This window comes from Chelonia mydas, chromosome 21 (assembly GCF_015237465.2).
Source record: "Chelonia mydas isolate rCheMyd1 chromosome 21, rCheMyd1.pri.v2, whole genome shotgun sequence".
Classification (NCBI taxonomy): domain Eukaryota; kingdom Metazoa; phylum Chordata; order Testudines; family Cheloniidae; genus Chelonia; species Chelonia mydas.
This window is the reverse complement of record NC_051261.2, coordinates 1,303,450-1,327,609: the sequence shown is the minus strand read 5'-3', so window position 1 is coordinate 1,327,609 and position 24,160 is coordinate 1,303,450. Positions and strand designations below refer to the sequence as shown.

Here is a 24,160-nt window from a genome sequence, read left to right as displayed (position 1 = left end):
CCAGCTCTTCAGCAGTATCCTTTCGGGCTGGTAAACAAACCGACTTGTCTCAGTACAGTTCTTTCATATTCGTGTACTGATTTTCTGGCTAAACATTTTCATTCCATTTTGGACATGTTTGCATAATGTTACATATGTTTGCAGGTAATAAATCCCTCCCAGACCTAGCTGAGAAAGTGAACTAACTAACTAACTAACTAACTAACTAACTAACTAACTAACTAACTAACTAACTAACTCCCTCCCTCCCTCCCTCCCTCCCTCCCTCCCTAAAGGATAGTGTGGGGGACTAAAATGAAGCGGCATAGTAACACTGAATGGGAGCAATTCCTGACAGATATCCCTGGCTCACTGTAGTACTCTGATTATCGGAATAAAAGCCTAATTGCCACAGTTTGATTTCTAGGGGGCTGGGCTAATTAAAAGGGTTCACCTGCGTAAGAGAACTGCTTGTATTAAAGCAGCAGCTACTGAATCAGTGCGACTGCCCCGCCACTAGAGTGCAGCAGGGAGGTTGGGGGGGAACAGTTAACTGAGCTAACATGTCAGGTGGCACTTGCCTCATTCCCCGATGACTTGCATGTCAGCTGTGAGAAGTGCATTGACTTTGGTAGATGTACGGCATCCGTGTTACAGTTACCTGGGAATCGTTCCTTACCATGCACAGCCAGGTGAATGGTCAGATGGAAAAGGGGATTAAGATGGGCTTTTCGGTGTCCTGCTGCCGAATGCCATGTGACAGAGAGATCTTATTCCTGATACCAGTACGGAGTCCAAAACTGTAAAGCAAGATAACCAGTTTCAGAGCTGCTTTAACTGGGATGATTATGCAATATATTTCTTTCTTGATGTGTGTTTGCCACATGAGAAATTACACACAAGTGTTAGGATCTACTGCCCGACACTTGCCCAGAAAGCAGCATAGACCAGTGTTTGGGATGTTTCTCTCCTCCCCCCACATTGGGGTCACAATGGAATTGGTTATTCCTAGGAAAACGGAAGTTCCAGTGTTTCCTGTACTTTCTGGAGTGAATTCCTGTACCTGCTCCCATAAGCCCTTGTATTTACACTATATGTAAATACAAGGCTAGAATTCAACCTATGAGCAGGCAGAACTGCAGGTGTTTGTTTCACAGCTGTGTGTGTGAGGTAAAGGGATAGCTGTGCTAAAAGATCGTCTCCTGCAACATTTCTGTCCAGATGGGTTATGCAGAAAAAATCCTCTCCGGGGTTTGAGATTTAAAAGCAGCACATTGTTTTGTTCATAATCTCTCTGAGAGAGGCTGGGCAGGGGTTTTTATGCTTGGTGAGGTTCTGTTGCCCCAAATCCCATAAAATAATGTGGCAAAACACTGACCATCACAGTGTCTGGCTATGTTCTCTTCATCCACCTTAAGCCTGAGATGTCCCAAATAAACCCTATATAAACACTAAGCAGTGTAAACAAAGTGGCACTCTTCTCTCTGCAAAGTGCCCTGGCTTGGGTCTGCAGACCACTCTCTTTTTCCAGGTGAACGCAGCCAAAGACCTTGTAAACCTTCTGAACCTATCTAGACTCCTCTGCTGATGATTAGCTGAGCTGAGGGAGCATCACCCGATAGGATTTACCCGCACAATGCCAGGCTGCTGTCTGACATGCCTGTGGGGACATGCTAGGGGTGGGTTGTGTGATGGCTAGGGGTCACCCCAAGCTCTGTATGCCCTGTCATGTGACTAAATCAGCTAGCAACATACTTGCCATTTACAGGGGGGCGGTAATATAGGGTATTTTGCATTGGTATGAAATGTCTCTGGACTGAGTCCTTTCCTCTTGGGCTAGAAGACTGCACTGTTGATTTACTGTGGCTGAAAAGCAAAAATAATCAGTGCTCCTAAATGAGGATGACACAGACACTATTAGGCTAGCGAGAAATGCTGCGCCTTTACGGGCAGCCACTTTTAACGTTACAGGGAAGTATCTCTGGGGAGCTCTGCTGTGCTGTACAAGGTGCTTGAGTAATATGTAAATAGGCACCATTTGCTTTCTGTGCCAGGCTGAACGTTTTAATCTTGTTTTGCAGAGCTCCTGAAATCATCCTGGGTTTACCATTCTGTGAAGCTATTGACATGTGGTCCCTAGGCTGTGTGATAGCTGAGCTGTTCCTGGGTTGGCCTCTGTACCCAGGAGCTTCAGAATACGATCAGGTAAGAGGATATCGTGCGTACGGGGTGGTGCTTGTACAATCAGGAGGAGCTTTTTTTTTTTTTAATAAACCCTGTGAAACTGAAGTACTCATTCAAATTCTGCTCTGATTTGGTCTTCAACTGCTTTCCTGCTTTGATCCAATTCTCTTTCTATCTGTGATAACTGAGGCTGCTTCCCATTTGTGCCCTGCCTCCCACTTTGCCTTTGAATAGAGAACGCAGAGGTCCTGTGTGTGTCTGACTACTGTTTAATATACAACTTGCAGTTCCCTTTCTGGCACAACTGAAATGCAGTGTCTCAGTCCTGGCTGTGCACAGCACTCTGCGGTTCAAGAGGGACAAATTAGCTACGGGAGTAGTGGTCCCAGGGTGGCCTGCCATGCATTTCCTGTCAAGTTAATTCCTACAGAAGCTCTGATCTCTAACACAGAGCATGTCCCAAATGCAGTCTCTGCAGCCTGTGAAGTAGTGTGCGTATGTGGAGGTGTCTCTTGAATGGCTGGGCCTTGCAGTCTACAGGTAGCAGTATTACCTGGCTATTAGCCTGTCCGTAAAAGGGCAACAAACCTAAATAGAACAATGCTTTTCCAAGTACAGCTTTTCCATCACGTGGTTTGTTTTGTGGTATTACCATTTAACAGTGTCTGGTATATTTTTCTGTACGTGAAAAGACCCTCTCAAATTAGCTTGTAGTGTCTCTTCATCACCGTAAATTTCCAGAGGAAATGCCGTGGTACATTAGTGAGCAGGCTGAGTTAGAAATAACTAAAGTATGGCATGGTGGTTTCCTTCTACGGTAAGGTTCATGTACTTCTGCGAATCTTATCTCAGTGCATACGTGGGTGGGGACGAAGGTCGGGTTCTCATTGCTTAGTATAGAGTTTTGTAATCCTCCAGAAACTTGGGGTAGCCTGTACTCTGACTTCATGTGGTTGAGTTTGATGTCTGTAGTGAAGATGTTTTGTTTTTACCTGAACTGCAGCAGTAAATGCAGGCCCAGTCAGGATTTGGAGGAGGCATCTCTGGAAATGAGCACCTGGCTTGGCCTTGTTAAGCAACCTTGGCCTTGCAGGAGGCAATCTGCTGTACAATAATGAGGCCATTGTAACTAATTTGGACTCCAGCTTTTATTGCTCAAGATCTAGTGGATGATGTTTGTTGGAAGTTATTTCTTAATTGTACTACTGAAAATTTTGTTGCTTAAGTATGAAGAATATAAACACTGGTCAGTTTGAACCCAGATTGCTAGAAATGAAAAGCTAGGTCACAAATTCATCTTAGCTCACAAGCAACACAAATTTAGTAACCTGTCTAGTGCCCTGTGAATGTTCAGCTGCTCAGGAAGCGCCTAATACTGGAGTAGCCAGTGCTCTGGCAGAACTACATGCAGTAGTTTGGGCTCCAGACTATGGTATCAGGATCTACAGTGCCTAACTGCCTTCAGCCAGCATTGCCAGCCCTGCACTTTCACAAGTGGGTTATGTGTTCACTGATTTCTTTTTTTTTTTTTTTTTTTTTTAAAGATCTTTTTTCTTGTCCTAACAAATTGTATCGTTTCTCACACTGAAACTTGAGGAGCAGATAGTATTAGCAATTTAGACCACAAAACTTGGGGGAAGATTTGAGAAAATGTGTTGATATGTAAAATTATTCCTCTGCTTTATAACGGAGTGTCTTTTTTCTTTTAAGGACAGCTTTGTACTTTGTAGTGTAGCATATTGCTGTGTTACTGATACTGTAGTCAGTGTTTTTTAAACATGTTCTATACACTTTTCTGGGGGGAGGGTTATTTATTTGTGTTTTTTTTTACTCCAAATATTGATGCCCTAAAGGATACAGGGAATCTACATGCTTTATGAATCTAAACTCGCACCTTTGAAGCCAGTGGTGCTTTGCCACTGGACCCTTTGTGAGCAACACATTCAAGGGTGGATATGCCCACGCCCAACTGCATCACTCAGATACCTATATCTTTTCTGATAATTATATATTTAAATAATACATATTTGGTAACACTTTTAAAACCCTTCACTCCTCTTTAAAAATGTTTAGTGATTACATTGGGGAGTGCTGCATTTCCCCCATACTTTCCCTTGTTATAAATAGCTTATTCTCAGTCTGCTAAAACAGCTTTGGGCCAAGAAAATTTCAGTAAAAAGGCAGAGAGGCACATTAGCGTTTACCAATACCTAAAAATCTCTGCAGAAAATTAGATAGAACCAGTTAAATGTGTTTGTAAATACTTGAGAATTGCATCTTTTGTTTTGTATTATGACATTTCAGTTATTCAGACAGCCTATATTTTAAAAAAATGGAACTTTTAGAATTGTATTTAGAGCCTATTTCCTATTCATTATTAACAAAGTTGGTAGAACCTCAACATTTTGCTGTACTAGATTTAGTTTTCAGTCCAGTTTGCTGGCATCTTTAATTTTTTTTTCTTTACAGATTCGTTATATTTCACAAACCCAGGGCCTTCCAGCAGAGTATCTTCTGAGTGCAGGAACGAAAACAAGCAGGTTTTTTAACAGAGATCCAAACTTGGGATACCCACTATGGAGGCTAAAGGTTTGTCTCTCTCTTTAACTTCAAAATCTGTTTTGTCCGTCACGGACCTGATCCAAATCTCATTGTTACGTGATTTTAATATGCTGTGAAGTACCCTGGGTAACGATTAGGTTGTAAATATCATTCAGATGTAGATGATTTGTACATTTCCTTTTAGAAACTGGACAAACCCCTAGCAGGTGTCTACCAATAGCAAGTGAGAGTGATATTGACCGCAAAACGTATGTGATAATGGCCATTTATTATGACTGCTCAGTCTGCATATCAGAGATGACCTACTTCAGTTCACTCCTAACACTGCTCACCAGCTGAAGTGTATTTCATGGTAGTTTGTTTTTGTTAAAAGCCTTCAACAGCCCAACTTAACAAACTCCTGGCGAGCTCTTGGGAGAAACAGGCTTTCTTTGTGAAAGATTCAGAACAGACACGCACCTGGTGAGAGTTTGGAAAATCTACTCTAGTTCTAGAGTCCTCCCCAGAGTTCCCCCAACAGAACTGAAGGAGAATACGTGATATTATTGATGTTTCTAAATAAACAAGCAAAACACAAAAGGGCAAAAACCCACACCCTGGTTCTGGGGAATAAACTCCCAGGCCTCCTTTAGATCATAGAAGCAAAGGAGGTGAGAGGGCCATCTCGTCCCCCTTAGAGTTCACTTTAAAATGTCTCAGTTTGGCTTTTGCCCATATCCTAAATACTCCTGCTTCCACTGCTCTCAAATACCATCTCAGAATCTGGCGTTCACTTTGGTAGAACTCTTCATGGTGCAACATGAGGCAGCGTTGGAGTCTGTCCTTGACCAATAGTCGGCTCAGGTTTGGCCCCATTCTCCTCCAAGCCAGTATTTCAGTTTTGCAGTGAGTTGCTCCCAAAGGGTCACAGAGCAGGGAGCTGGTGACTGTTTACTCCTGCCTTACTTGCAAATGGTTTATTGTGTTTGCCCTGTGAAATAGGCAGAATGATTATACGGCCTGACGTTTTGGTCATTGGCTTTTCTTTGTTTTTATTTCAATCAAATATTAACACCAGGCTCCAGCTGATCTGAACAAATGTTTTATTTTATAGACCCCAGAAGAACATGAGTTGGAGACGGGAATAAAATCAAAAGAAGCTCGGAAATATATATTCAACTGTTTGGATGACATGGCGCAGGTGAGCAGAGGAGGCTGTTGGAAAATGAATGATGATTAGAGGCTGTGCTAGGCCATTGTGGGCACTAAGCAGGGATATTCTCTCTTCCCCCACCCCCCAACACATACTAAGAAAACTTCAGCTGCTTGGGGCGCTAAGCGATTGTTTACTCTGCTTACGCCCAGTGCCAGCTCTGATGATGATGCCGCCATTTGAGAAACTCACATGTACAATATAAAGGGGATTTGGGGGAAGAAACTGCTGTGGCTCACAAGTCCTGACTCTGCTTGTCGTCCCCCGCCCATTGTGAATGCTGGTCCCACTCTGCCAGTGGTAGCGATGGTGAGAGTACAGTGCAGACAAAGCACCACTGGTGCTTTTACCTGCTCGAGAAGGCCTAGAAGGTTAAAATGCTGATGCCTTGTCTGCACAAGTGGAAGAGCGCCGTTAGCAATGGTAGCAAAGCCTTCAGGAGAAGGCTAGTGGAGACGCACAGAGGTGTAACATCAAAATTTTCTGCCAAAAAAGTCCCTGAGTGCACATTCAAAGCTGTCTGAATCTTAATTAGGGAAACTGTTAAAGGCTACCTTTAGCATTCCCTTTGCATAGGATGAGACATCTGCAAGGCAGTGGAGAATCAAGCCCAGTTGATTTCACCTCAGCACACCAACTAAATATTGACAAAAAATTCTGTGGATAAGTTAGATTCAGATTTCTCTGGATTAGTGAATGTAGACTGGGGAAGGAGAGACCCTAAAGTGAAGGCGTTTAAGGACTAGCATTGGTTATTGGCACTTCCATAGGCTATGGAATTACTGATTTGTATAGCCATGATTAATTTTACATTGGCACTAACTGTTCTCATTTCTTTTTTCCAAGGTGAATATGTCTACGGACTTGGAAGGGACAGACATGTTGGCAGAGAAGGCTGACCGAAGGGAGTACATTGATTTGTTAAAGAAAATGTTGACGATTGATGCAGATAAGAGAATTACTCCGCTGAAGACTTTAAACCATTCATTTGTTACAATGACCCATCTACTGGATTTCCCACATAGCAACCAGTGAGTTGGTGCCACTTTGGTTTTTGCATTGTTCTAGATTGATTTCTCAGCATGACATAGAACAGCATACCTCTCTTGTCCTGGCATGTCTGTCTAATCTGCTAATTAAAAAGGAATATTATCGGGGGCTTCTTTTGTGTTTCCAGTTTAGTTACTTAGACTGAATTTGTGTTCTCCCAATTCATGAGACACAGCAGGAAGCTTATCCAGGTGACTTTTTTTTTTTTTTGGCTCACATAAATATTTTTCTCTACTGGTTAGAGTCTGTATTATTTAGTTTTGCCAGATCTCTGACGTTTTGTTGCTGTAAAGTTAAAGGCATATACATGCACACGTAAAACAGTATTCTAAGAGCTATGTAAATCCCTTCCTTCTCTTGAATCCACTGCTTACAGTGGAGCATATACTGTATGTACTGGTATTGTATGTCTAATATTTCCCCCACTCGTTCTATTTCAGTGTGAAGTCCTGTTTTCAGAATATGGAGATCTGCAAGAGAAGAGTTAATATGTATGATACAATTAACCAAATAAAGAGCCCATTCACAACACATGTAGCTCCTAACACAAGCACAAACCTAACAATGAGCTTCAACAACCAGCTCAATACAGTGCACAATCAGGTATGTGAGTCTTTAGGTTTGGAAAATGTTTTTGATGCTGTGGCCAAATCCTGCTCTGCAAAGTAACTCCACTGAAATCAGATATTTTTCATTTCCACGTAATGTAGCTGAGCAGAACTTGCCCCTAAATGAATAGAACTGTGTTGCTGTCATATGAGAACAAGTTCTGAGTTTTAGTGTTCAAGTGTTGTTGCTACGTACGAATTTAGACACGTTCTACACAAATGGTATTTTCAGTGATGTGTTAAAATTCCTTAGATAACATCTCAATTCAGAATTTTTTCCTCTGCTCATAAGGCTATAGAAATTAGAGATGGGGCAGACCTATTAAGACATACACCCGAGCTAGGGGGTAGTGCAGACTAGTTCAACAACAGCTGACTCATCTCTTCCCCACCTAGCAGAGTTACTTATTTTTGAAGATACTTTTCAGAATGTGTAGGCTGCCTTTGCAATTTCATTTTCCATATAGTTGGCATGGCCAAACTGACACAGTTTCTCTGCTCTGTTACTTTGATTTTATTGGCCTGTCAGTCCAGAGGCATGAAATGCAAAAAATAGAAATAGGTTTGAATACAACTTTTTTCAGGTCTATTTTCTCCGTTACCTTTATTTTAATTCTTTAGCTGATGTCACTTCATGCCAGGGTTCAGCTACCTGCAGTAGTTTGTTCCTGGGATATGGGGTACATAATACAAATATGCCCATTTGTAATGTTTTGTTTTCTAGGCCAGTGTCTTGGCTTCTAACTCTACTGCCGCTGCTACTCTTTCCCTGGCAAACTCGGATGTCTCGCTGCTAAACTATCAGTCTGCCCTGTACCCATCATCTGCCGCACCAGTTGCAGGCGTAGCACAACAGAGTGTTTCCTTACAGCCTGGAACCACCCAGATCTGCACGCAGACTGATCCATTCCAGCAAACATTCATTGTTTGTCCCCCTGCTTTTCAAAGTAAGTGGAAAAACCTGTTGCATTCTACTGGAGTTTCAGCCAAATGAAAATAAAACCTTGTGATTTGGGCCAAGTAGAGAAACTCCAGGAGATCACTCTGTGCTCTCACATGTGACTCTGAAACCATTGAAATCAGCCCAGGTGTGTATGTATGTCCGGTTCTCCTCTCCCAGGACACGCTTGGACAGGTGAGGAGAACATACCTGCCTACTAGGCAATCTTCACTCACTTTATTGCTCAGCCATTTTTTTCCCCCGAATGTAACACTACAGCATTCCTCAGGACTATAGGAGGAGTTTGACCCATGTGAGACTTAAGAAAGCCTCTGAAATGTTTCTCATTCCCTGAACAGCACCTCAACGCTCATAATGTTCTGCTTGACCTTTGAGTGGTCAGGCTTGCACGTGTGCACAGTCTACTTCCCATTAAGAACCAGAATGAGAAAGTTTTGATGAAAAGGGGATTTTTCTAGAGGTTTAAGTGTCTGAAAGTCAGGCCTAGAATAGAAATCCCTCCTGAATCTTGTCCGTGAATCTGTTATTGCGGGGGCTATAACCAGGTTAATTTTCATAGTGGAGCAAAAATTTATTTCTAGGCTTTGGTTTCTTGGCACCAAGAGCATTTGGAGAGACACTCAAGGATTAGAAAAAGCTTGGAATATGCACAGGTGCTCTCACAACTAAAATTTTCATCCTGACCAGTGATTCCCTTAAATTTCTAGAATGAATATGTACTCTTGGAATCTCAGTTCACAAGTGTTAATGCAGTTGTGCAGCTTGGTGGCAAGAAGTAAAAGAATGCCAGCTGCAAACAGATAAAGCTACACAGAGTAAGAAATGCAGCTGCTGATTGTGAAAGCTTCTCCATTTGTATCTGGCTTCCGCTAATGTGGTAGGTTACGAATGAAGCAAAAAATCTTGATAGAACAAGTGCAGGACGCAACGGCTGCAGTATGTGGGTTGTACTTGTTTTTAGGTAGCATGGTAATGTTAGAAGTGTTTGACTATGTTCCCCTCCAGATGTGATTGAGGGGAGTGCATTTGGCTGGCTTGCATGCAGATGACAAGCTTGAATGGACCTAAGCTTTAGCGAATTCTCCAGTGCTATCTTGAGAATTTTAGGGGCTTGCAGAGACCGTAATTGTTCATTAGCCAGGGCTTTATTGGTGGGTTGTGTCTGATAACTCCAGCTACACACCTGCCATCTCTGAAAGGTCCATCTAGTGCCAAATGCTTCCGAAGGCTAGGAAGTCCACAGACAGTGAAGTCAAGCCAAGGTCTTTTGAGGGAGAATGTAGGTGCCAAACTGATCTGAAACATTCCATTTAAGTACTACTTGTAAAGTTAAGCTTTGTTTAGACTGTCGAAAATTAGAGTTGTAATGGTGGAGTACCACCAGTGGGGCTGAATTATAGGTCCCACTTTTGCGGGAGTAGATGAACCTTTCAAAGAGCAGACAGGGAAAAAAACTCAGTGTGGACAAGGTATTTTCATGCACACAAGGATTTCAGTTACTGTAAAAAGGAAATAGAAGGGAAGGGCATCATGACCCAGTGGCACCGGATCATTTCCCCATGTGCCCCAGAAAAGAATTTCTCTTCTCCTGGAGGGGGCAGCACCTTGCAGACACTAGTAGATGTATGGTTTGGCTTAGTTGTGACAGTAATTGTTTAGAAAGTGGTTTCCGGTAGTGTTTCCTGTATGTTGGAAGTGATTTATAATTTTTTAATGGGTGGCTGGAGGGGGTGTGTTCCCAAGTACAGTACATAAAGACTTCAGAACTCCAGAAACTATTCTTGTTTGTCTGTTTCCATTTAAGTATGGCCTTAAACTGGGTGGTGGTTGGATTCAAGTTCTGCCCTCGCCAGCAGAGTCTGAAAGTGTTCCTATCTCATGGCTGTTCAGTGACCTAAATTAAATAGGTAGCAATAGTCGGACCAGTTCTCACTGAACAGGTGTCCGTGTTGCAAAAATCAAGACAGAAAGTACAACACTGTTACCAGCACTAATTCCCAGCAAAGCCTTACAGAAGGTGCAAGTGGCCATGTGTGGGTACGAATACCCTGATCTTGTCATTCGCCGTGAGGAGCAGGTTGCTGCTGGACAAAGGGAGCCCCACTCTCTAGCGTAAGGTGCACCATTTCTGTGCCCCTGTGGGAAGGGCTCCCCTTTCCCTGATGGCTGAGGCTGTAACCGTGACGGTGTCTTCTGTTCATCTTGATTTGGTTGGCAAGAATTAGTCTGAAAAAACATTTGAATAATAAAGAAATCAGCTTAATGATGGCTTCTTCCTTTTCCGAACAGCCGGACTTCAGGCTACTGCAAAGCATTCTGGGTTCCCAGTACGGATGGAGAATGCCGTTCCGATTGTACCACAAGCACCAACAGCACAGCCGCTGCAGATCCAGTCGGGAGTTCTCACACAGGTAAGAACAGGGGTAACTGGAATTCCACCTAGTGCAAAGGACAGTCCAGCTTTGTTCTCGCGTTGCAATGGCAGCCATGTCTTGTTGAGGGAGGGGGGGATCGTCTTTGTTGTTAACAGAAATCTCAGAATGAAACAGGAGTTGGGGACCTGGATCCCAGTGATATATAGGTTCATATCAAGCTCAAGTCTACCTGGTTCTACTGGGATATTGTAAGTCTGAACCTTATTTTTTACTTTGACACTTCACAATTCTCCTGTGCCAAGTGCCAGCCAGGAGGGACTGTTATGGACTCCACTAAGTCCCTTTAGAATCTGATATTTGCATAAAAATATTGATGTGCCCTACGAATCTGCAGGCAGAGGACAATTACAAAACCAGGAGAGTAGTTTTGTATTTCTTTATGATCACTGACTGTGGGGTTTGGCCTTCCATAATGGGGTAAATATTTAGTGTCCTGAGACTTCCGTCTTCCTCTGGATGCGACTGCTGTTCAAAACATTCAGTTCTTGTCTGGACAGAGGTACCTTCCTACATAAGGCAGGCTATCTGCTTAAAAGCCAGACAGCAAATTCCATAGGAAATTAATTGGTTTCTATGCATTATTTACCATGTGAAAAATGAGATCCCAGAAAACAAAAGTAAAGATTTGAATTATTGATGTTGTAGATTCCCATCTTTAATTCAATGAAATTACTTTTTTTTTTTTTTTTAATAATTGCATCCTTGACATGCGTGGATGTGTTTCACTGATTGTATTTATTTCCAAATGTGTTATCAGAATTTGATTAACTTTGAAATGTATAGTCTGTCAATTTACAAAAACTTTAAACTCTTATTTGTCTTCTGCCATAAAAATAAAACTATTTCTGTTTCCAACAAAGCAGTGTTTTATTTAAATAGACAATGGATACACAGTAATAAGCACCTTTATTGTACAACATTTTTGAACACTGAAGAATCCGTCATCTTTATGGATAATACTATAATTTTAGTTTGCATAGTTTCACAGTTTCTGCTGACAGTTACATAGGGAAATAATGTGCATACTCTTAATTGTAACCCCCCAAGAAATCTGGGGGAAGTATATCACAGTGACTGGTCTAGTCTTACAGAAGCAGTTTTAGGAGATAAGTTGCAATTTATTTGTTCAATTCAAACAATTGAGTTAGCATTTGATGATGCATGCATTTGGCTTAGTATAATTGCACAGGTCACAGTATTCAATGAACAGAATAATCTTAAAGGAAGTCATCATGAAGCAGACCATTCCTGCTTCTCTTCATGATAAAGTACCAAACTCCAGTTAAAAAAACACTTCAGATAAAACAATTTTATGGATTAGGTTTGTTTCTTGGCAATCTCGCCATGATTGATGTTAATTTTTAGTAATCTAAAGACCCTGGTGACTTTAAGATTATTAAAGTTCCTTAGTTCATCCTTTCCCAAGAATACTGAACATGAAATAGCCTGTGTATGATTATACGTGATGTATTACATCAGTGGTGCAGCATATATCATTATGGCCCAATACTGTATATACAAGAGATGGCTTGGAATACACACATCTAGGATCCACCCAGAATAAGGTAGTATAAAGTTTGAACCAGTTTTGTGAAGCTGGTTCCTGTGTCCCTCGCGTTCCCCTCAGGAACGTTCGCCAGTTGGTCACATTAGCCCACCTGGAGGATCAGAGGGAGTAGTGGTTTGAATACATACATTTGATTGCTGTGAGACATTGAAGAGCGTTGTTAGTACCAATAGGTTGAGAGCCTTTCTGGCCCTATTGCTGAACCCAGTTAACCTGTCTCAGGACGTGTGTTTCACTCACTGCCTAATCTACGTTTCAGGGAAGCTGTACACCACTAATGGTAGCAACTCTTCATCCTCAAGTAGCCACCATCACGCCGCAGTATGCGGTGCCCTTTACTCTGAACTGCGCAGCCGGCCGGCCAGCGCTGGTAGAACAGACGGCTGCAGTACTGGTAATTGCCTCCCTTGATTGTGTTCACTAACGGAGTTTTTGTTTTAACTTCGACTTGCAGAGGGCATGGAAGCATGTGCCATCTTGTGGCTGTGTTCTTGCTACATCTTAATGTCTTGTTGTTTTCCTCCCCAACATTGCTGACGCACTGTCTGACTCTGATGTTTAGTGTGGCTCTAAAGAATCCAGATCCATTGACTGTTGCTCTTTACTAGTCTAGTATTATAAAGCTCTTCTCCTAAGCTCAGAAGAGCTGTAATTCTATTTGTCTTTTGCTTACTGTCCTATCTTTACCTTTTAATTGTTGAAAACAAAGAAAAAGGCCTTTAGGCTGACTCTGCTACAGGTACCTGGATGGCCAGAGTTTGAACCAGTTGGCAAGTTAGCTGCATTTTTTTGTTTTAAAGCTTCTTTGCATGTAGAACTGTTTCAGGTTACTTAAGCTCAGGTTAAAACTTCTAATAATAGCAAGTGCATTTTAATTTATTGCTTTAGCAATCAAGAAACCTTAACCTTCATTGAATATTGACAATAATTCTCTGACCTTTCATTATCTATAACCAATCACTGGCAGCTTGCATCATCCAAAGAAAGATGTTGCTCCCCACAGATGCTTTTTGTTCTTACTACATTTTGTGGTTGAAATTAAAGGTGAGCTCTATATTTTTAGATGGCAGCAGTTTCTCAGGCTAGTTCTGATTAAGCTAAATGTCCAACTGATAGGGGCTGTGAGAGGGGGTGCACCTGGTTTTAAAATCTGTGCTTTCAAAATTGTTGCCCTCTGAATTTGTCTGGTATCTGCATCAGAATTGACCCTGCAGATGTCACAAGCCAGTCATTTTAAAACCCCAGAATCAGATCAGTGAAGCATATGGAAACATTACAATGCACTTTAAGTCCTTCTGTCTTCACATGTCTTTCAAAGCGCACTCCATTTCTTACATAAACCATTTTGTCTTTTTGTGGCAATAACTTATTAGCATTTTTTCACCCAAGCTGGAGACTCGTTTTGAGGTGGTATTTGCTCAAGCCGGAGCTCTGGCCTTACTGTGACTAGTGACTTAAGCTTGGCCATTCGAGTGTCTGCTACTAGCCACAACATTAAATGCTCCCCTTTTTTGAGGATGAAAAGGCAGGCAAGTGGGTTCTGGTGGATCTCAGTGGTTTGTTCCAGAAAGGACCCAAAGGATCTTGTCTCTTCCACCTCTTCTCCAGTTCTGCTTGCTGAAGGGTTGCCATTGAAAATGGCAGGGGTGGATGTAGCAGAGCATGGGCACCATTAAGTGACTGGTGACACTTTCGAAGTGCATTTGGGTTTCTGAGCTAACAGGCCAATTAGATCTGCTCTTCTATGTGTGTGCAGTGGACTTGGGCACTTCACTCCCCTGACCTCAGGAGGAGACCAGAGCCATCTGTCTTCAAACTAATAGCCTGGATTCTAAATTTTCTCCAGAGAATTTGATATTTCCATTTGGTTTCCTGGAGCCTTTAGCCCAAATTGCTCACCTTTAGTGCTTCCGACACTTTTCTCTCTTTGCTTCTTAACTTACGTTTGCAATAGCCATTTGCTAAGCTTTGCCTATTTTTGTCCTTCCTCTGTCAAAACAGTTCGTCGCTTGGAAGGCCTGATTTCTGCCTCCCCTTGGGAAGTTAGATTTCGCTCTATATTAAACTCTCTGCTTTGTCTTGTGCAGGTGTTGGCTTTTGGAAAGACGCATGGCGTGACTTTTAACATATTTCTCTTTTTTTTATTATTCTGCTTATGTTGGCAGAGGTGTTGGCAGTTATCTGCTTGAAGGCTTCTTGTTGGAACCAGTATTTGTAATAAGTGGATCTGTTACTTGCAGAAATATTTTGTTTAAAACAGCATGTGTTTGTGGTTTTGCAGTTTAAACTGCAAGAAATAGAACCATGAGTGTTCTACATCATAGAGCTACTGTACTGCAGAAGCATGTTACCAATCTAGCCAGTATCCCCATGAGCTGAAAGTGGGTGGAGTTTGAGCATCTCACCTGTGACAAACACAGCAAGAGATGCTTTTTTTTTTTCCTTTTTTAATATCTTGACTGTTTTATTTCCTTCAGCAACTCAATCCAAGTGGTAGAAAGTCCATATTTGTAACTAGATTTTTATTTCTGGGTCATGTGAGCAAGATGAACTCATTTGCAAAAAGCCAATGTTGGACTCCACTTATCTAGACTACTGAAACCTGCATTTTGCTTCATTTCCTCAATCAGTTTGAATCTTTTTGTAAACTATGAAAACATATTGAAAATGCAGCCCAGACACTTCAGTAACAGTGTTTGAATCAGGGATTTGGCATTTCTGCCATTACCCCACTTCCTCTCTCCACTGCTGGAGAAGAGATTGGGGAGGAGCAGAGAGGTTTCTGCTGCCTTTGCTTCTCCTCAGTTTGAGCACTATAAACAAGGTGTTCTGTGAAACAGCTGCTGAATGGGCTAAATGGCTCCCAAATTGAACTACTTCATTGAAGAGTCTTTCATTTTATTGTCCTCAGAACCATCCCAGATGCACTTGTTCTCTAGTAATGGTCTCTTAGGTGCTCAGCAGAAATGGCCCCTAGTATCCCAGTGGATGTAGTCTACCCGCTTTCTGGCATTCTTTCTGCAGTACAGTCTAAACACCATCCTCTTCCCCAGGTGACGGTTTGTGATAGAAAAGGTGGACAAACTGGCTGAGGAAGTTTGTTTCTCTGGTTTTCTTGTTCTCTTCCTGTAGTGAGGCCATGGGAGGAAGTGCAACTGTATACCTTTATCTCTGCAAGTTAACAATCTGCACAGCTGATTCTGTTGTTTGGAAGAGTCTTTGTCCCTATTCTTGGAAGCTGAAGCTTAGCCGAGTCCCTCTTTCTGTTTGTTGTTTTGCAGCAGGCCTGGCCTGGAGGGACCCAACAGATCCTGCTACCTTCCACCTGGCAGCAACTTCCAGGGGTTGCACTGCACAATTCTGTTCAGCCCACAGCTGTGATTCCAGAGACAATTGGAAGCAACCAGCAGTTAGCTGACTGGAGGTAAGGGTCTGTGTTAACGCAGAGGTGCTTCTGAGCCCAGTGACATGATGGCATAATTTGTAGCAGGTAAGTGTTTCCGGCATTAACAGCTTCTATGTCACCTACGCCAGTGCCACCATTGTCAGGACTAGTACCAGTACCATTGAAATGTGCAGCCTACATCTGAAACGTCACAGTGCTTGAACCAGTGTGTTAGAGAGCCGCTTCCGGCCTTGACGATCCAGTGGGAATGTGAGCCAGTGCAAACCCACAGACTTGTGTGAGGGCGCTGCTCCCCACATTCCTGCCCTGCACCATGCACTCCCGTGGTGCCTGCAGCCCAGTCAGCGTTTGGGTCTCTCTCTCCCTTAGGAACGCACATTCCCATGGAAACCAGTACAGCACCATCATGCAGCAGCCCTCCTTACTGACCAACCACGTGGCTCTAGCTACTGCGCAGCCTCTGAACGTTGGAGTTGCTCACGTTGTCAGGCAGCAGCAGAGCAGTGGCCTCGCAGCAAAGAAGAACAAACAGCCAGCACAGAGCACAGCGAAGTAAGGAGTCCTCCCTGCTGACCCTTCGACACACTGGGGGGAGATGCGCAGATCCCGGGGTGTTAGCATCTTGCTCACATAGGGGCCCTGTCTGTAACTGTTTTTAGTGAGCTGCCAGCTAAGGGCTGAATGCTGAACTCCTTCCTCAGGCAATCTTCACTGCAATGGGAGAGCAGGGACTGTCCCCGGGTGTGTGCATTGCCAGCAGAATGGGGCCCTGCCCTTGTCAGGGCCTCGAGGTATTACTTAGTACGCAGTCTGGGCTCTGAACAATGGAGGACCAGAGGAGATTCCCCTGCACTGAGGGGAATTCCACCCATTTAACCCTTCGTCACTGTGTGCTGGGACTTTTCCTGGCTCTCTCCTGACCTGATGGGTGTTGAGTTCTATCAGGATGTCCACTCTGGGGCTTTTCTTTTCCTGCTGGCCCCAGGCCGTGATGAGCTCTGGCACAGTCTGTCTGTCTCTAGGTGGGCAGCGTGGTTTGGCCACTGAACAATCTCCTTGTCTTGCCCTGTTGCTTCCTGTAGGCCCACCGCTGCACTGGAGGCCATGCCTTCCCAAGTCTACTCGTTGATCGGGAGCAGCCCCCTTCGTGCGGCCTCCTCCTCCAACGCTCTCATTCCAGTGCAGGAGCAGCACCAGCCCATCGTAATCCCAGACACGCCTAGCCCACCCGTCAGCGTCATCACCATCCGCAGCGATACCGACGAAGAGGAGGACAGCAAATACAAGCCTGCAAGGTAGAGAGTCTGGCTTTAGAGCTAATAGCATTTCGCCCTGCGCACTCCCACGTCCAGCCTTGCCCCAGGATCCTCTCATCAAGAGGATGCTGATGAGAGGAGAAGAGTGCCAGGCTAGAAAAGAAAAACTCATGCAGAGAGGTTTGTCAGGCTGGGCTAAGAAATCTGTGCAGAGAAATCTCTGATGTGAGGCACAGAACATCCCATCAAGCTGCTGTGCAATTTGGCTTTTCCACTAACTTGAATTACCATAAAGCTCTGGATAAGGGGAGAGTGCCATGGTAGGGCCGAGGGTGCTTCCTGTGGGCACTCCAGGGTAAATGAGTACGGTGTGTTTTCTCCCCTAGCTTGGGCATGAAGCAGAGATCCAATGTCATCAGCTATGTTACTGTGAATGACTCCCCAGACTCAGACTCCTCCCTCAATAGCCCCTACACCAGCGATCCGCTCTCTGCTGTCCGGAGTGCTGGAGGAGCGCTGGAGCTGCCTGCCAGGGGAGCAGCCGACAGCTCCAGCTCCCGCACCATCATCGTCCCACCTCTGAAGACACAACTGGCCGACTGCATTGTCGCCACGCAAGCCTCAGGTAGGTGCCCACTCTGACAAAGACAGGACCTTCCAGCCCACTCTTTGTATCTATCCTTGGTTCTGACAGCACCGTCTTTTTTGTCAGAATAGCCAGGACTAGGTGTGGGCAGCTAGTGTTCTGTGCTGTCTTGTAGCTGCTGCCCTCAGATTCTAGAAATCTGGGTCTGTATTAAGTTTCACTGAATATAAAAGGATTTCCATTGGGTTATTGGTGGCAGCAGCCGATTGCAGCATGTTACTCAGATCTCTGGGAAATGCTGGCATGTTATTGATTCATCCAAGTGTGACACTGTAACTAGAGAAATGACCCTGCGAGGGAAGGGCCCCTTCATTGCTGATGGTACACAAGCTGGTGAGGTCCTGGAATGAGCTGGAGAAGAATGGACTAACCTGCTCATATTTTTCAGGCATTCTGAGTAGCGTCAGCAAGACCAAACCAGTGGCATCGGTGAGTGGGCAGTCATCGGGATGCTGTATAACACCAACCGGCTACCGGCCACCTCGCATGGTGACTGGTGGCGTGCAGCCACTCAACCTTAGCCAGGTAAGCAAGGACGTGGCTCTTGCTTTGTCTTCTACTGGCTTCGGAATGTCCCTGAGGCTTGTTAATACCAAACAGAACATTGTCATACTGGACCCTGTGTTATGGGGAGGGGAAGAGGGCTGGTTACCAGTGTCAGAAGGGCCATAGCTGCTTCCTCATTGTTGGCATTAAGTAGCTGGTTCTGGTTCAGTCCTTGACGGTTGAATATGGCATAAAACCTGTGCTCTCTCCTGTGTCAGGGAAGGGGGCCAAGCAGTGCACAGATCCTACCCTTGCCATGCTGGGGGTACTAGGGCCACAGGTGGACTGGCTTAGCCTCTGGAGGGAGGACTCCTCTTTGCCTCCCACCCCACCCCCCGCAGATCTCACCAGGTGCCAGCCCAGAGATGGCCCTGATGAGCTATATGCACATTCCCTTCTGGGCCCTGAGCCTGGCCTTGCTTCAGCTGGTGCCCCTAGCTCTCGTGTTTGGTTTAAGCTCAGATCTTCTGAACACAACAGAGCAGTGCCAGGCACCTCCAGCCAGGCTTCTCTGGCCCCATGTACACAGAGCCTCCACTCTGCCTTCGTCAACTGCACCGAAGGTGGCTGCTGTGCAACCAGCCCTGCCTGCTGGATCCAGAACTAGAGCAGCCTCCCTGCGGTGTGCTCAGCGCCTGCCCAGGCACGGCCAGATGGGAGCCTTGGCCATGGCACCAGAAGGGCTGCGGTTCCACCTCTGCCCCCGGTAACTGTCCCACTTATCTCTGTAGTCAGTGAGAACTGCCCTTCCTCAGGCTGCCAGTCTCCTGGCGCCTGCAGCAGACCGTTATGAGCCCTGCTTCATGAGTGCTTGAATGGCCCCAGTGCAGGGCCCACCAATAGCTGGCTTTCCTCCCCCCACAGCAGGCATCCCATAGGGGGTGCCCACTCACTTCACTGATTTTTCTCCTTTGCAGAACCAGCCGACACCAGTGTTGGCCTCGCAGGAGAGAAGTGGAAATCCAGCTCCACGCAGGCAGCAAGCATATGTGGCTCCTCTCCCATCAGCTATTTCTCAGGCTCCCTACACGTTCCAGCATGGCAGCCCAGCTCATCCCCACCTGGCAGCAGCTACAGCGAGCACACATCTTCCCAGCCAGCCCCACATGTACACCTATGCTCCGAGCACCGCTACAACACTGGGCTCCACAAATTCTCTCGCTCATCTCTTCTCCCCTCAGGGCTCTGCCAGGCACACCACGTATGCTGCCCACCCTAGCACACTTGTCCACCAGGTACCAGTGAGTGTTGGGCCCAGCTTGCTGACTTCTGCAAATGTCCCACCTGCCCAGTACCAACATCAGTTTGCTACTCAGTCCTATATTGGTGCTTCCCGAGGATCTGCTATTTATGCTGGATACCCGCTGAGCCCAACGAAGATCAACCAGTACTCATACTTGTAGTTCGGGGGCTGCCCTTGATTGGTAGGGTTTGCAGTAATTGCAGCCCACTTTGGGGAGAGCTGGGTTCTTCTACAGGCCTGGAGAGTCAAAGGAGGTTTTCAGGTGTTGACTCTACTCTCGTAGTCTCCTCTAAGTCTGGATGTACCTTGTTTGACAATGTCTCTGCTTGGGGAATTCAGTCGCTAACTGGGCAGCATCTGTTGGTACCAGTACAAGCGTCATTGATTAAGATTTTAAACTTTTACTTAATTTTTATAGATGCTTTTAAAAAGGTCACAGTCCAATTTATTTAAAGCTATTCTGATGTTATGGTAATTGGAGGAGAAAAGACAAATGACAAAGACTTTAAAGACAAATGCTGATTTTTTTAACTCATAATTTAAACAGATTAGCAGATTATATTTTAGCAGCTTGCACAAATCCGAATTGCCACTAAAAATATAATGCACATTTATTTCAGTAAGTTGCTAGAGCAGATTTCAAACTTCAACTTAATATTTTAAAGTTTGTTCTATAATTCATTTTCTCACTAGTAGATTACTGTTTCTGCAAAAGCAATTACATCTCTATTTGTCACTGTCAACATTTTTTGTTTACTTTCCTGCTTTGTTTAAGGGTATGATAGAGGCAGCTATCTTGTACTAGCAACCTAATATTCAGAAGTCCATTTAAACCATGAAATCTTCATTTTATTGTCTTGTAAAGTCTGAATAGCCATAATGCAGCTGGATTTTTATCATTGCAGAAGCTATTAAATTAAGTTTTTCAGTTATATGCAAAATCTCACTGTATAACATAAAATGACTGCTTTGCCAAAATGCTGTATTCTTCCGCTGAGAATTGATAGTGCTGCGTTGCTCTTTTGAGTTTGGTTTCTTTGGAGTATTAGACACTGGCCCTATAATGGAGCTGGATTCCTTTCACAGCAGCACAGGGCTTTTCTTTATTTTATTTTCTTTATCTTTTTTCCTAGCATGATTTATTTAGGAGGGAGCTGAACAATCTGAAATACAGTGAAATAATGACATGTACAGCTTTTTATACTCCGGTGAGCCTCTCCTCCTGGGTATGCTAGCGACCAGCTTTAAAGCGCTCTTATTAAGACTTGCATACAGTAAGTGCATGTAGGAATTGAGGGTGGGGGAAGGGAATCCAGATTTTAAAATTTATTACTGAATTTAAAACTATTTTAGAAGTTTTGTAATGGTGGTGTTTTAATATTTTACATAAAATGAAATATGTACATATTGATTAGAGGAAAAAATATAACAAGCAAAACTTCCTGCTAACCCCAAATGTTCTGTCTTTGTAATCAAAATGTGTAGTGATTATACTTGAACTCTGTACTTAGTGTTTGTCTAAATCTTAAACGTTCCTGGGGATGAAATTGATGTATCCTTTGTATTTAAACCAAAATGATACGTCAGAATGTATGTGAATTAATGCAATCATTAGAGCTCATCACTGTAGCACTGAGAGAGAGAAAGTAGAACCTCATGAGAGAAAAGGATACCTTCTGATTTGTTTTGCACAGGTATGTGTGATGAAGAGTTGTTTGATGTGTCCCCTTATTGTAGTGCCTTAAATGATGTAGTGTGAATAGAGTTTACAGTGAGCTTGCCTTATGAGGGACCAGCAAGCCCCCATCGAATTGAAGCAATTCACTAAGCTTATCATAGCAAGAATAGCAGGATGTTGCATAGATGCATTGTTCTCAGTTTTAATGCTAACATAAAAGGCTACATTTTTGTTTGGAGTGAAGCGATGTTTCCTTAAGCTTTCCTTGAAATGGCACATATACTGTTAGATGTCTGTCGGTGCATTTCGAATAGGGTAGTGCTGGGAATGCATTGGAATATTTAGTCTGATATTGCAGAAGTGATGAAGTATGTTCAATCACTTTATTAGATTAGAGTGTGACGTTACCTTCCCCTGTGTTACTAGCAGACGTTTCTTGTAAAATATTGCTAGCTTGGTGACAGAATGTTTATACCAAAGAGAGCCTGCTGTAAAGCACATAACATAATACCATTAAAAAAATTTATATTTCACCTGTTAATGTGGAACTGTTGGGAAGGTTTATCAGCTATAGCACTAGTGTTATGAAGAATACTCCATTTGGGTAACCCACGTGGTTTTGAAACTACACTTTGTTTCCTTGGGCCTGTCGAACTAGGAATTATTGCGTGACTTTCGGTACCGAGATAAGCATCTTGGCCCAATGGATAATGAACTGGCTTGAGTAGTGGTATTACTGCAGCAATAAGAGGTTTTTGCAGCCTTGACCCCAGTTCTGTCCAAGTTGAAAGTAGTCTAGTTCTACGACTGGTGCATGACATGACAGTGTCCAAAGGGGCAGAAATTCAGTTCTGAAGTTCCACATTACTGGGATAGGAAGGTCTAGGCTGGTCTGAAATTGATCAGCTGTAAGAGGTTTGGTGTCTCTTTCATAGTAAGGACTTTGGAACTGGATGGGAGCAATTAGCAACATCACTAACCAGAAGTCATCGCCTAGTGTACTTTCCATCACAGCACTCCTCAAAATGTGGGGATAACTGAGCAATCCCTACACTTCCCATCACTGGTGGTGCCGATGCTCTGTGTTGCTGTAACATTATCCAACTGTTTCTCACTTAGTGCCAATCACTTCCTTATTTTGTCCACATTGTGGCTTGTGTTTAGTACTTCCCCTCAAGACAGATACCTCTTGGATACAGAGTTGTGCCTTTCCTTCACAAGGCAAACTAACTCCACCATCCGCATTACATGAAAACTTTTCACCCAATTTCACAGAGTAAAGTGTTTCCTGGGAAGTTCTTAAGAAGAGAACAATAACCAAGGCCTCTAACAAAATGAACTAATCAACTGGGGAAAAGCCTTTGTTTAAAAAGAAACTAAACAAACCAGCACCTCTTACATAGTTTTAAAAAAAAAAAACTGCCAAATTTATCTACTAAGAACATTCTCATCTCCTCCACTGATTCAAACATCCCTCAGCACTGGAAAAAGGAGGATCAGATGGGACCTGCATAAACGAGATGTCACATACTAACAGCTAGGGTACATCCAACTTAAATTGTGATACGCACCATTTAAAACCCCCACAGGGCAAGATTCTGATCTCATCACTGGATTTACAGTGGTGTAACATCAAAATGTCGCCCACAGTGTGTGTTGCCCCATCAAGTGTACGCTAAAGAGTCAATTCTGAGGAGGTGCAGCCTTTCTCCCAGTGCATTCCAGCCCATGCGGCCCCAGTGAAGCATTAACAACTGAGCGGCCTCACTGTCACAGCTGGTTTGCATAGTGTGTAACCAGACATGCTATTTATGAATATACATTTGTCCTTTCCTTAAACTATGAGCAATTAGCTGGAATTTGGGATTCACCTTTTGAATTCTAGATAACTCGTCCCATCTAGATTCATTCTTGTGATTCATAAACTGTGTTTAATTTGAGTTGTTCCTATTCTCTGACTTGCATTCACAGCTGTGATACCCTACTGCAGAAGCAACTTCAGAGCTTTTCTGCTTAGCACCTAGTTGACTGATGCAGTAATTTACCTCTGATTCAGCAATTTTTTTTTTTTTAAAGTATGTGGAACTAAATTGCTTCTAAATGACAGGATTGGCACAGCCCTGCTTTCTCTTTTATTTAAACTTATGAATGGTGCCGCATGTCTACATGGTTGTTTGTTCGTTGCTAAACTTTATTATAATGTGTGATTTCAGATTCAGCTTGAAATATATCTATCTCACTACATGTAGCAGTACATTATATGTAATGTTAGTATTTCTGCTTGAATCCTTGATATTGCAATGGAATTCCTACTTTATTAAATGTATTTGATATGCTAGTTACTGTGTGAAATTTAACTTTCTTTTATGGTTGTGCTGTTCCTTTTTAAAGCCGCTAGATACAGGTAGTTTCTGACATTTACTGATCTATGTTTGTATTGCCGATGTACTTAGGGGGTATGTAAAAATCATTTTAACAAAAGAAATATAGATATTTAAAAATTTAATACTAACTATGGGAAAAGGGTCCATTGTGAAAACACAGTTTATCTTTGGATTCAGTGTTTGTCTTTGGTTTTACAAAGTAGCTTGTATTTTAAGTATTTTCTACATAATATGGTAAAAAATGTAGAACAATTGCAATGCATCAATAAAAGGGTTAATTTTCTGTTCTCTATTCACTTGGCCGTTTCTGAGACTATCTAGGATAAGTGCAGAGCCCTGCCCCTTTTCAGACAGCTGTAGCTTCCAGCTGCACCCTCTATCTGACCAAGCAAGGCTCATTGCTCAGTTCTGAGTTCTACATGCCCAACAGTGAGCCGCAAAACACCCTCGCTAGTAAGCACAG

The 24,160-nt window shown here is 43.5% G+C and overlaps 1 protein-coding gene across 6 annotated transcripts in view; it reads left to right on the top strand.

Moving 5' to 3' along the window:
* Positions 1–23,989, top strand: part of HIPK1 (homeodomain interacting protein kinase 1) — a 34,711-nt gene extending 10,722 nt beyond the window's left edge. For 3 of the 6 annotated variants that reach the window (XM_037884849.2, XM_037884847.2, XM_027822053.3), the window contains exons 3-16: positions 2,061–2,184; positions 4,633–4,752; positions 5,819–5,905; positions 6,764–6,948; positions 7,408–7,570; positions 8,300–8,522; positions 10,826–10,947; positions 12,798–12,932; positions 15,820–15,962; positions 16,314–16,496; positions 17,027–17,239; positions 17,587–17,825; positions 18,235–18,371; positions 19,310–23,989. In XM_037884849.2, the coding sequence (XP_037740777.1) occupies positions 2,061–2,184; positions 4,633–4,752; positions 5,819–5,905; positions 6,764–6,948; positions 7,408–7,570; positions 8,300–8,522; positions 10,826–10,947; positions 12,798–12,932; positions 15,820–15,962; positions 16,314–16,496; positions 17,027–17,239; positions 17,587–17,825; positions 18,235–18,371; positions 19,310–19,795 (2,560 nt within the window). In that variant the 3' untranslated portion in view covers positions 19,796–23,989. The remainder of the gene's footprint in view (positions 1–2,060; positions 2,185–4,632; positions 4,753–5,818; positions 5,906–6,763; positions 6,949–7,407; positions 7,571–8,299; positions 8,523–10,825; positions 10,948–12,797; positions 12,933–15,819; positions 15,963–16,313; positions 16,497–17,026; positions 17,240–17,586; positions 17,826–18,234; positions 18,372–19,309) is intronic. The other 3 variants (XM_043533314.1, XM_043533313.1, XM_037884850.2) reach the window with 2 other exon arrangements.
* The last annotated feature ends 171 nt before the right edge of the window (positions 23,990–24,160 follow it).